Here is a 12,980-nt window from a genome sequence, read left to right as displayed (position 1 = left end):
CAGGTAACGTCCTGGATATCAGCACAGCAGTCATTTTTTAAAATGTATTTATTTTAGCAACCATGACGCAGCATCTTCATTGAAAGGTTGTCACTGAATGTCAAATTGTTTCGTGGGAAGTCAAACTCGATGTACTATGAGACTTACTGGACTGGATGCTTGGAAATATCACAGAATAAAACTGGTGATTCCTTTTAAAAAAAAAAAAAAAAATAATAATAATAATATTAATTCTCCAGGATTTTTTAAGGGATTTTAAAGTTTTTCTTATATATTTTCACTGATTTTCAGTCCACTCATGGTACCTAAGATTGAAATATGAATCATTCAAGCGTAAAAAGGCTCCTAACTCAAGGGGTCCAGCAGAGCTGTCTTTGCAAAGAACCAATTTTATATTCCAGGCACTTACTAGCAGCCTGTTGCAAAGACAGAGCATTTGTTCCCGTTTTAGTTGAATCAACGAAAATGACAAATATTTGTCCAGCTTATCCAAGGGAACACCAAGGCATTCCCAGACCAGCAGAGAGATATAATCTCTCCAGTGTGTCCTGGCTCGGCCCGGGGCCTCCTCCCAGTGGGACATGCCCAGAACACCTCACTTAGGAGACGCCCAGGATGCATCCTTATCAAATACCCAAACCACCTCAGCTGGCTCCTTTCAATGTGGAGGAGCAGCGGCTCTACTCTGAGCCCCTCCCGGATGGCTGAACTTTTCACCCTATCACCCTAAGGGAGAGGCCAGCCACCCTTCGGAGGAAGCCCATTTCGCTTGTATTCGCAATCTCGTTCTTTCCTACACTATCCACAGCTCGTGACCATAGGTGAGGGTAGGAATGTAGATCGACCGGTAAATAGTTTTTGTCCAAAATTATTATTAAAAAAATCACTGAACCTTATTATTTTACTGTCATACACAGTTTAGGGTTAAAAAGATGCTGCTGTTTAAAGTAGGGCATAAAGACTAACGGACTGTTGGTACAACACTACACTTTAACTTCTCACTAATTTGGATTAATTCTGTATGTTATGGTAGCAAGTGAATTTGACCTTTAATGTTTGCACTTGTTTGCATTGGTGCAGTAAATAGCACATCGAAAGATATACCAAAAGTCCCTTTTGTGCCACAGCGCTCACTGTGCCTTATGTTGGATGAATATTTTACCAGCTACGCCAGCAGAGAGCAGATCAGGTTGAGAGAATGAGTAAAACAAAGTCCCACCACACTGTGTTAGCATTCTCAAAGGCTCAATAATGTATCACCCACTTTTGTTCCCTTACGCAGCATCTATCATCTCAGAATAATGCAGAGTAGCTGGAAAGCCATTTTCCATAAGCAGTAATGGGACAAAGATTGACAGTGTGTGTGTTTGTGTGCTTGTGTCTAAAAATCCCGTGTTGGCTCATGCTTACGCGTGTGTGTGTGTGCGTGTGAGAGAGACGTTGCGCTTATGAGATGCAGAGCTGTGCAATAGTATTGTGTGTAATTATGTGAGTGAATGAGTGTAGGCCTTAAAACCAAACTAAACACCTCAGTGCCTCTGGGTACTAGGACACACTTAGTTGTCATTGGCTTGGATTGCACTCATGGGAAAAATTCTGTGGCTGAATAATGTGATGTATTAAGGTGTGCTCTGCAGCAACGTATGGTAATTTGTAAGATTTTTATTTAATCAGGTAACATTGTATTCCAGCCAAATGGAACACCGCATGAGCAAGGTGAACCTCTAATCTTTTGCCCCTGAGCTTCATATTCTGCTCTTTTTTTTAATCATTTTCATCTAGTAAAATACATAATCTTAAAAAAACAACTTTGTGCCCTGCTCCAAACTTCAAATTACTTTTTGCTGTGACAATGATATTGAGAGGTTAATTAATGGGCATTTTGTTAGCCACAATCTGTTAGTGAGTGGATAATCCTGTTGCAGCTACTAAGACTGATCAATCATGTGTATCCTTATGCGAGCAAAGAAAGTAATTGATCAGACTGGTAGCTTACAGTGAGCATGACTACAGCTTAGAGAAGCAGAAAGTCAACAGAGAAGAAGAAGGAGAAGGAAATAATCTTTTGGCATGTAAAGATAAAACATCTTTGATCCAACATATGCAGCACTTGGAGATACACATGTGCCAAGCATTATAGTGAGAGCGCTACCATTTGATGTTGCTTTTTTTTTTTTTTTTTGATGCACTGACAACTTTAAATATATATTTTTTCTCATTTCAAAATTCTGTTGTTCAGTTGCCACCACAGTCAGAAAAGGCCACCAGTTTGGTATTTAGGACCCTCTGGCCTGGGGTTAGGGTTCCTAACCACTCTGGTCATGCAGTATTGTGCAGTACTGTTGAGCCACCCCTCATTTCCTTATATTTTGCTTTTCATTCTAGCATAAAAGGGCATCTAACTCAAGGAGTGAACCAGTATTGTGACTAAACGTAACAGAAAACTTGATAAAATCACATTTTAAATTGTATCTTTAGGCATTTTATGCGTTTTTGCAACAGGCTGCTAATTGTAACAATTTGTTCCCATTTTGTTAGTCGAATCTACAAAAAATGCCAAAAATAACACAGTTTGACAGACATAAAATGATAAACTAGAAACTGAAACGGTCTCAGTGGAAAGATGACTGTCAAGAAGTCATTTTTAAAGAAAAGAAACAGGGAGAAAAGGCTGAAGTATGCCAAGTTACACAAAAAACTGAACCAAAAACAACAGGTCTTATGGAGTGATGAACAATAACAAATCCACATTTAAACATTTTTCTTTAATTGAGGTCATGAAAAAGGTGAAATAGTAAGGTTATATAGCTGTCTGTCAAACACGGTGGAGGCTCTGTCATGATTTGGGACTGCTTTTCAGCCTCTCGTGTTCGGGACCTAGTCAAAACTGATGCAATTACAGAATTAAGAAATCTGGAAAAGCATCTGATTGGCTTAATTTTTGATCCCAAATGCAATGCAATAAAAAAAAAAAACACACACTGCAGAATAATATCAGTCATGGCCCAGACCTCAACATTTCTGATTACTTAAAGAAATGACAAGAAAGCTTCCCTATGAGAGTTGAGGCTATGTTAAAGAAAAATCCAATGGTTTTATACAAGAAATGTGAAAGAAATGTGTGGTGGCTTAGGACCTTTGGGCAGTGTTGTCTGTTTGCCTACATTTGAAGTGAATCCAATGGGTTTAATGGAGGTATAAAGAATTTAAAATGCAGAAGTGACCTTACTTGTAGCAATTCCAAAGAAAGTTTACGCAGAGATAGAGGAATGAGTATCCGGAAGAAAAAGATTGAGTCAGTAATTTTTTTAGTTTTTACCACCTGTCACATGATTTGCGGTGCCATATTCCTGCTCCTTCTGCTGTACACAAAGCTTTAATGGGATACTCACACTCACACTGAAATGCGTCCAAAACACTAAAAAGAGTTGATGTATCTCTAGATTACAAACAACATCATCTTATGTGCGATGAAATGCAGATGATGGTGTTACTAATGAGTTACTGATGTTCTACTAATTATTACATCTGCTCACTTATTCTTGGATATAGTTGCATACAGCAGTTTGAATTAATTCCTCTCTGATTCTCATTTCCCTGCACTCGAGTTTTAGAAATAAGCTAATAATTAATGTTTTAAACCAATCATATGTGCCGTCTTCTTAATCTTTATTTTTTTGTCTTCCTTAATATTTTCTTTCACTGCTGGTAACAAGTATGTTTGGATGTATTTCAAAACAACAACAAAAAAACAAACACATTGAGACCTATAATCAAAAAAAAAGAAAGAAAGTAAGGACTCGGTGCGTGCGTGGGTGTAGCCGTCATTATATGCAGTGTTAAGCGAGGAGATTGGTGTTGTTTTGTTTTGTTTTTGATGCTTTCTTAATCACAATCAAGCCTACAGGTGCACACGCCAAAGTGATTACAGCAGTGCTGCCCACTAAGCCGATTCAGTTATGAATTAGCAGAAAGATGTTATCTATAAGAGAAATAATAAAGTAGTTTTAATACAGCTGCTAAAGAACTGGCAGCTATATGCCTACATAGTATGATTGCAGACTTTAGCTTAAACCCATTTACTGCAGAACTATTAAAGCCATGTTTAAGTGACAGGTGTTTCGGGCTGTTTGTTCACACATAATGTGGTAATTGGATTGTATAGGCTGCCCTGAGTGATGGCACAAATTCTTTGCCTCGTAGCCCTTCACAGCCCTTTGTTTCTAACAGAAGGTTTGAATCAGAAATATGGATTTCATCAGTCCTTCAATGAGCAGCCGAAGGACCTCACGCATTACCAGCTTGTGCTCTTGTTATCTCTTTTTTTTGGCATTATAACATGCTGTTCTGTGATTAAGCCTGTCTACGTTGGAGGCATTTATGCATATTTTGAAATGTAAGGTGTGTTTGCATATGTCCGCTTGTCTGTAAAGATGCGTATCAGATCGAGCGAAACACTTCCTCCCTGCAAAGTTTCGCCATCTGTCTGTGAAATCGGACTTTGATGAATACATGGAGCCGTTGTAGAGGCCAAACTTTGAATCTGACGTTTTTTTGCGGCGCTGAAAAAATAAGTAGCTGCTATTTGTTTGACTGGCAAAAATAAATAAAGTAAATTTGAATTCTCACGTCAGAGGCTGACCATGAAACCTTTTGTACACTTGCAGCCTGGCTGTGCTAACAGCTACGTGCTCTTTAAATGACTGCAGAAGCAGTGAAAGACTGCGATAGGGATATATAGTCTTGGATGTGGACCGGGTTTGAAGTCCGGTGTCACAGAGGGTCTTTCATGATAGACAGAATCACTACAGAGTATTGAGGAAGCGTTTGACAGTAGCCTGTACAAAATGAAGTAAAATGATCCAAACCATCCACTTGAGAGTAGAAACAGGCAATGTTGGGAAGCACTCATCAAAGTGCAGCAAGCTGCCCAGCTGACTTTGCCTGCTGTTGTCTGACCAGCTGACTAGCCAGCCGACAGAATGATAGGTCCTTTGTAGTGTAGCTACTGTTTTGTCTCTGAATTCTCCAGCTCTTCACAAATTAAACTCAAATCTTTTGAAGTGAGTTGATGTGCTCATAGGCTTCTTCTCTCTCTAACTCCCCATTCTGCTCCTTCCTTCTTCTTGGTTGGCCAGCTTGTCTTTTGAATGCATTCTGCAGACTCAGGCTCCCACAGCAAGATCTGAGTACAGAGCCTCAACCTATATACAAGAGAACAGGAACGCTCCCTCTGGCATCTGCAAACTTGTCAGCCACACATCCTCACAACAGCAGAAACACAACAACTATTGCTTCCTTGCAGTTTTCTCCAACCAGTCAACACATAAACCATTGTCTGTGGCTTTAATTGTGCTCCTTCAGGCTGCTGGTTAGTCACACAACAAGCCAGAGTGGCATACCTGAGGGAAGTGTATTGTGTGTTTGTTGTAGCAAGGATTGACAACCTTATAGACACGTATACCCAAGCACGTATACGCTTGTAGAGTGTGTATCTGAGCTCAGAGGAGCATCCAAAAAGCCCTATAGTACCAATTATACATAGAGCTCTTTAATCTTGAGCAAGAAGAATGGATAGAGGGCGACAGGAGAGACGCCATGGAAGCAAGGACGGACAACGCTTGGTGTACAAAGTTAGGAAACTCTCATTACTGAAAGAGAAAAGGAAGAAGGTTAGTAAAGTGATTTAAAGGAAAAGGGAATGAAAAGATGTGGGTGCAAGGTAAATCAGGGAGAGAAAGGATTGTTGGAAAGAGACTGAAGGCGACTCAGTCTCAACCTGGATTTGGATGCGGTGCCCCGAGTCAAGTCACATATCTATCTTTCTAACGTTTAACCATTAAATGGATACAGCCCTGAGAGCCCTATAGGCAGAATGAGAGACTTCTAACGCCCGACGTTTCTTCTCCCTCCAGCGTTGTCAAAAGGCAACAAGGGCTTCCTTTAATGTGCCATATCTGCCTGTCATGTCAGCTGCCTCCATCTCTCTTTCTCATCGGCTCTCCGTACCCTTTCATTCCTTAACCTTTTGCACGTGATCTGCAACTCCTATTTTCTGTTTAACCCAGATCCTCGCTTTCTTTTCTCTTCCTGTCTAATACTCTCCCTTCCACGTAGAATGGTAATGTTCTCAGAAATTACAGTGAGGTAAACAGAGCAGGGTGTCGAAATGAAATAACTGCTACAGGGCTGTCAGCTCTAGCGAGGGGCCCATCCGTCAGCAGGAAATGACATGTCGCACCCCCCACCGCATTTCCCCCCCCCCCCTCGTCCCGCCATTCTCCCTTTCTGTCACACGCACAGTTGGATTCCTCCTGTCCTCCTGGTGGCAAGGTGAAGGAATTATGCTCATCAAAGCCCCAGTGTAGCCTGGAGCCTTTCCATTAACCTTCCACAATGCTGGTCAATGGCGAGAGAGACATTCAACCATCGACACGCAGAAGAAGGAGGCTCGCTTACACAACTTGAAACACACACAGAGCCGAAAGATACATAAACGCATACACGAGTGTACAGTAATATAGTCTGCATTAAATGGAACAAACACACATAATTACTAATAGATGGGCTACACACAGGTGCACGCAAGCGCACACACACCTCAATTACCGTTTCATTCATAGCGTGACAGCGGAGCATGTGCAAAGGCTGACATTAAAGGAAATTAAATCTCCTTGAGGAATGGGCCAGCCCATCTCACCTCCCGTCAAAATACTCCAGTTTCCACTCCTCTCCATAACCTTCTCATCTGGGTATTTAGGGCTTTGTGATGCGGAACGTCATCAAAGAGAAAACTTAGCGAGGCGGCCGTGCGTAGACGAGGCCTCCCCCGCGATAATCCCCCACCCCCTTTGCAAACGGAGCCCTCTACTTTTAGCCCACGCACACAAATTACCGCATCACATTCTGTCCTCACTCTTTCACCGCGTGCGCTGTCTCGTGCTTATAGGAGAAAGTGCTTTCATTCCAGTGTGCGCGCAGAAACTGTTTTATCATTGGCTTAGCTCAATGAGGGAAGTCAGTCAGTTAACTCTTTGATCCGGACCTCCTTTCTGCATCGGAATACGAAGCCTATTTGACATAATCCTGAAAAACATCAGCTCACGTAACCAATGAAATTCAAAGGAAGGCGCAGCTGCAAGGGTGCACACACTGAAGGGACTTAGCAAGAGAGTGACACGTGTACAGTAGATTTTTACAGACAGATTTAATTAAGCTCCATTCACTGCCAAATCCCGTGTTATACAAACTCTTGCGAGCTTTTTCTCTCACATGCTCCAAAGCACCCAAATGTGACACACTTGTAGAATAAGGAGGTGGAGTTTAGTTAGGTAATTGAGTTTCCTGGGTAAAGGAGAAAAAAGCTGTGGTCTCGGGCGCTGGCTTTCTCCCACAGGTTTTCATCAGATCAAACATGTCCTGTCAGATAAGACAGCTAATTAATCAGGGGAGGGACCAGTCCTGTCCACTGACGGATAGAAAGATGGAGGCAAGAGACTGGTGGAAACACTTCCTTTCCTCTTCCTTAACCTCTTTCTCCATCATCAGCAGAAAGCAAAACAGGAAAAAGTGAGAGAGTGTTGCCTGTAGAGTCTGTGAAGACTCTCAAAGACAGTGTTTACGCAGCCTGCAACTGAAGTAACTCCACAACCCCCAGCTGAGAAGATGACAGACTTCTGTGCTGAAGTTGCTGTTTACAGTACTGCATGTGCGTATGAAATATGTAACTGAGAATTCACTTTTTTTAAAACTTTTTTGAGGCCAAGTCAGCTGTTTTTCCAAATAAAACCATATTAATCTCCTAGGACCTGGCGTCCACATATGTGGACATCACATTTTGGGTTATTTAGACCAAAATACTCAATTTTGCTGTACAAGGGCCTGATATCCACTTACAAGGACATTATACTGCTACTGTTCTATCAACATTTTAAACAAATATCCTCATATGTGGCTCTTATTTTTCTTAAAAACAAAAATAAGGTAAAAAGAAATCTGGTAATTCTTTGTTTTTACATTCATCAGGCCGCAATCAGCCCAAATATCAAAGAGAAATTAAAAATGCATGCCGTGGAAGAGTTCAGGTCTTAGGAGGTTAAACTAAATTTTAAAGGAAATTCCAAAAGGTTGATCTGGACGTAGCGTTTTCAGTGGGAGAAACATTTCGTCACTCATCCATGTGACTTCTACAGTCTCAGCTGACTACACGTTTCCCCAACCTTATAAACAGTACATTTGCACAATAACTGAAACCAGTTATTGTGCAAATGTGAGGTTAGTTCCTTGATCATTAATATACAAATTGTCATGACCGTTGATCAATAACCACTCATTAAAGCCCATTGATGAATGACCATTGATTATTGATCAAAGACCACTGACCAATGGCTGTGAGTATCATTCACAGACAGTAGGGCGATGGTTGCAATCACAGCATTGTAGGATGGCGAAAGATGTACCCATAGGCCCCCTCCTCAATTCAGAGATGGTCTTTCCCTTTTCACATAGTTAATATCAAAAAGTCATTTGCCCTCAGTTTTTCTTCTTCTTCTTCTTCTTGTCTTGTTGCCAATTTTTAACATTTATGAGCCTGGACTTGGCAGATCCACGCCTTAAAAAAATGTATTTATTGATTTCATTTCATACATTTTTATGCGCACGTGTCTTGGAAAATTGCTGTTGTTATTCAGAACAGATTCAGCCACCTTCCTCATTATTAGATTGTAGACCATGACACAGATTATTACTGCCTTTTTACATGATGGTGCTTAAAGCTCCTCCACTGCTCACATTATTGATCTAACCTGACAAGGGAGGCTGCTCTTACAAATCAAAGGAAATTTATTTATAATTTATTGTATCGCACATGCACATTTAAAATGAATCGTACATAATAGATGAATATTTTTCTTTTTGTCGTTTATAAGACTTTAAAATTAACTGATATTGTTTTAACATTTCACACTCTGGTAAACACTAGAAGTTTTACCTTTTACTGATGCAACAATAACCATGTAAGTGTCATTAAAATGTTTCAGTGCACATTCTCTTATTAACTTAGACCATGCCTCTGTGTAGTGGAATTAACTCGTGATGATCCCAGCGCCTTTTGAATGAAAGGATGAAAGACACAAGTGTGAAACAGATCAGACCTGGCTGTTTGCCTGATTAGAGTGGACTGTTGCTACCTGCACGTTGGAAAGATGGATTGAATGTTATTCGGTTCATTTGAAAGAGTATATGCTAATTTGCCTGTAGCATATATGATTAGAACTAAGGGCAGCACAATGTAGCTTAATGCTTAATTAAGAGAGACTGACTGACTGGTGGAAGAGAAATATAGATGGAGGCATAGTTTGGTGGCTTGCCTGGCACAGGCAGTGACTGATTGGCTGGTGGGGCTGTTTCCAGCTGCTCTACTGTAGATCTCAACGGGCTTTCTGTTACCTCGGGCTCACCCCAGCACCAGCTGTGCTTTCGTACCTAGCTTGCAGTAGCCCCTGGGCACTACACTGAAAACACTGTTGTATAATACACAGCTTTTCTTTTGCTGTTTCTCTTGATTTTTTACCCGACCACTAAAAAGAAACACCCAGAAGATGCCATTCAAGCTATTCTGAATATATCCACCATGCTACTTGTTAAATTATCATAATACATTGAGTGTACTAATACTTGCACATGCTCATTTTTTATATTTCTTTATTGCATTTAAGTGGAATATGTGAGTGTCAGCAGGGCCAGATGTCATGCGAGCTTAGCCTGGATTTGGCTGCACAGTTAGCAGTATTGCAACACGTTGCATGATTCCTCACAACCCAAAGCTGATGTATTATTTCATATTTTCTGCAATTGATAGTGATGCATTATTTCTCATACCATCTTCTCTTTTCCTTTCTTCTCTTTGCCGTCTGTCCAACCTCTCCCTCCTCTTCACTCCTCGAAATCTCTGGCATTGCAGCAACAAGAGCAGGACCCCACCAACCTGTACATCTCCAACCTGCCAGTGTCTATGGATGAGCAGGAGCTGGAGAATATGCTGAAGCCTCTGGGTCACGTCATCTCCACAAGGATACTGAGGGATGCCAACGGGGTCAGCAGAGGAGTCGGCTTTGCCAGGTAAACAATGTTAATGAAGCAAGTGTTAAATATGCCTCCTTTCAGTCCCTACAAATGGTATGCCAAGCTCTAAAAGCCAGATCATTTCTGTAATACAACTCTCTAGCATCTCTCTTTATGCTGCACACCTCGACTTTGTAATAGGCTTTATTTTAAAAATGCTAAGTCTGAAGAGTAAGTCGAGATAAGCCTGCTGGCACACAGTAATCAGGGTTATTTTTTAAAACTTTACAAAGCTCCCTCCCAAGCCACAGAAGACACTATACAACTGTTGTCACAGGTTGAGGAGTGTTCCTTGTGGTGAGTAAATCTAACTAGGATTTTTACCCACTGCTCACATTAAGATCTGCCCTAGTTCAGCTGTGCCCTGAGATGACTCGTGTCTTGTTTTTGGTACTAAATTAATAAAATACATTGTACGTGTACTGGCAAGCACACGCTTGTGCATTGTCTGAAATATGAACTGGTACTTATGTAGCGCTTTTCTACTGAATTTGAGCAATATCCACTACAGGCCTCATTCACCCACATATTTGTACAAGTGCTTTTTTCTGTGCCTAAGCACATCATGTTCACACGCTCACACTCACATGATGGATGCATCAGGTGCAACTCAGGCTTCAGTATCTGGCCCGAGCATCGTTCGACATACAGGTTGGGCTCAACCACTGACTTTCTGATTAGTAGACGAGCTGCTACTAATATGCTTTTCATTTTAGACAGTGAAAATATGAAAATATGATTTGATTCTTCCTCTAAGCCTGTTTGTCCATCCATCTGCATATGAGTTAATGAATGCTTTCAGCTGTGCATTCTCAAAAATTAACAGATACCACCAATGATTGTGTGTGTATTATATATAGTAATAGTATATATAGTAGAGTAACGGATGCTATTTTTCCCAAAACAAAGTCTGAATGACTGAACAGTTTGTTTCTTTTTCTACTTAGAAAAGTTTCCACTTCAGCTTGTTAATCCCCCAAAGTCATAAACCGTTCTGTCCTTGTCCTCGACAGCAGCCACCAGGCTCTCATTCCTCTCCACACATTCCTTCCCTGTTTACCCAGAGGAGGCCAATGACGGCCACAGAACCACCATCTTGCAGGGATTTTTCTTAATCACCTGCTCTGGCTGAACTCCTCTCCTATTCCCTGCTCTATTACCAGGGGTTACAGCAGGACAGACTGGCACAAACACACAAAAACACACACACACTTGCGCACCAATATGAGCATCTGCAGAGTTAGACCTTTACGCAGGGGTACACACTTGTGAATATGCACGCGTGCATGCTCGTGTGCACGCACGCAAACACGCGCTGAAAAGCAAGCTCTCACACAGAGACACAGGTAGGCAGCCTCCTGCAGACCAACAAGCAGAGCACAGCAACAACCTGCCACAGGCCACCTGTTCAAGAAGCTCTCGGTGGGAGGAGGAAGACGCATGACGGAAAGGGAGGGTGAGACATGAGTGTGAAGCGATGATCAGATAAAAGCTTTAGAAGTTAATATACAGAGAAAGAGAAGGTGAATGAATAGAGAAGGAATTGAGGAAACTTTTTAGAAGACTGAGAAATACTAAGATGAATTAAAAATTTCCATGAGCGTTGGCGTGTGATGAGTAAAGAGAGTACAGGTCAGGGAAAAGGGTAAAGATCCAACCAAAGCAAAAATAAACAAACAAAAACCAACACAATTGAATGTTTTTTATAAATTGGAGAACTCCCATTAGCTGTGTCGACAGACATACAGACAGCTGCTGAGGGCTGTGCTGTGTGGGGCATTAGAGAGAGTAAACTGAGCTAAGTGTTTGTGGGCCGATCCATTACTGTTATCAGAGCCCATTACTCCAGCCCCAGCACTAATCATTGCAGACAGCAGCACCTGATGCCATTAACCAGCAGCGCACACAGAAAATCCAGCCGGCTTCACTGTCTACCTGGCTGACTCTCTGACTGACTTGTTACCCCAAAAGCTTGACTGACCAGCAGACAGTGAGTCTGACTGGTTTGCTTCCCTGTGAGTGTCTAACAGCCTGTCCGCCATATGCACTTCATGTCTACTTACATCCTTTCCGTTTACCATCCTGCTGTGCAGCTGGAGAGAAAGAAGGAAAGATGTTATTGTGTGTAGGAAGGCTAAAAAGTGCAATGAAATACAAAGAGAAGCTTTGCTTTGACATTCAGTCAGAGAAGCACTAAATAAACAGTGAAGAAGGGGGATGCATCCAGCTGCTATTGTAAGCCTGTCTCTTTTAAAATGGACAACAAAAGCATCCCAACAAACAACCTCAAAACGGCTTGTGCTTTGATAATGGAGTCCACACCACAAAAGTCATTATTTCATAAGCACTACAAGGTTGTTAAGCTTGAGCGATAAAGAGGTTAGCTGTGCTTCAGGCAGATCCTCTCCGTGTCACTAGCCTGCCTCCTAAAGTGAGAGCATTATGAGGCAATAATTTCCGTGTTCGTAGGACTGTGCTGAGATTCAGTGTTTGGTGTGGATTAGGAGCATATTGCCAGCGTATGTTGTAAACATAAACACTCGATGTATGCAGTTCCCGGTATATTCACTTCAGCTTTCTGATGTGGCACCTATATCAAAAAATCTATAGCATATAAACAGAGATAAATAAACAATGAATCAGAACAATGATTTCTTATAAAATTAATGAATTAATTAACCAGCTGGCTGCTCTTGTACTTCAAGTTTAGTAGTAGTTTTTTTGTTTTGTTTTGCTTCTTTTGAGTGAAAATGTGCTGTGTATAACTTAATATATCTTTTTGAATATTATTTTATAAATTAAAGTCATTTTTAGAATCTCGTTATGTTTTGCAGTTAGCTGAGTTGCATTGGTTGGTT

The 12,980-nt window shown here is 41.2% G+C and overlaps 1 protein-coding gene across 5 annotated transcripts in view; it reads left to right on the top strand.

Annotated features, from left to right (window-relative positions):
• Window positions 1-12,980, top strand: part of LOC147303776 (RNA-binding motif, single-stranded-interacting protein 3-like) — a 302,868-nt gene that overhangs the window by 219,506 nt on the left and 70,382 nt on the right. For all 5 annotated transcript variants that reach the window (XM_086279147.1, XM_086279145.1, XM_086279143.1 and 2 more), the window contains one exon: window positions 9,962-10,119. In XM_086279147.1, coding sequence (XP_086135273.1) covers window positions 9,962-10,119 — 158 coding nt within the window. The remainder of the gene's footprint in view (window positions 1-9,961; window positions 10,120-12,980) is intronic.

The sequence above is a fragment of the Aulonocara sp. 'chitande type north' Nkhata Bay genome, linkage group LG22 (genome assembly GCF_057382095.1).
Source record: "Aulonocara sp. 'chitande type north' Nkhata Bay isolate Kocher_YH1m ecotype deep benthic linkage group LG22, A_spYH_male_GT1.1, whole genome shotgun sequence".
Taxonomy (NCBI): domain Eukaryota; kingdom Metazoa; phylum Chordata; class Actinopteri; order Cichliformes; family Cichlidae; genus Aulonocara; species Aulonocara sp. 'chitande type north' Nkhata Bay.
The sequence above is the reverse complement of the archived record's forward strand: the minus strand, read 5'-3'. Positions and strand labels throughout refer to the sequence as shown.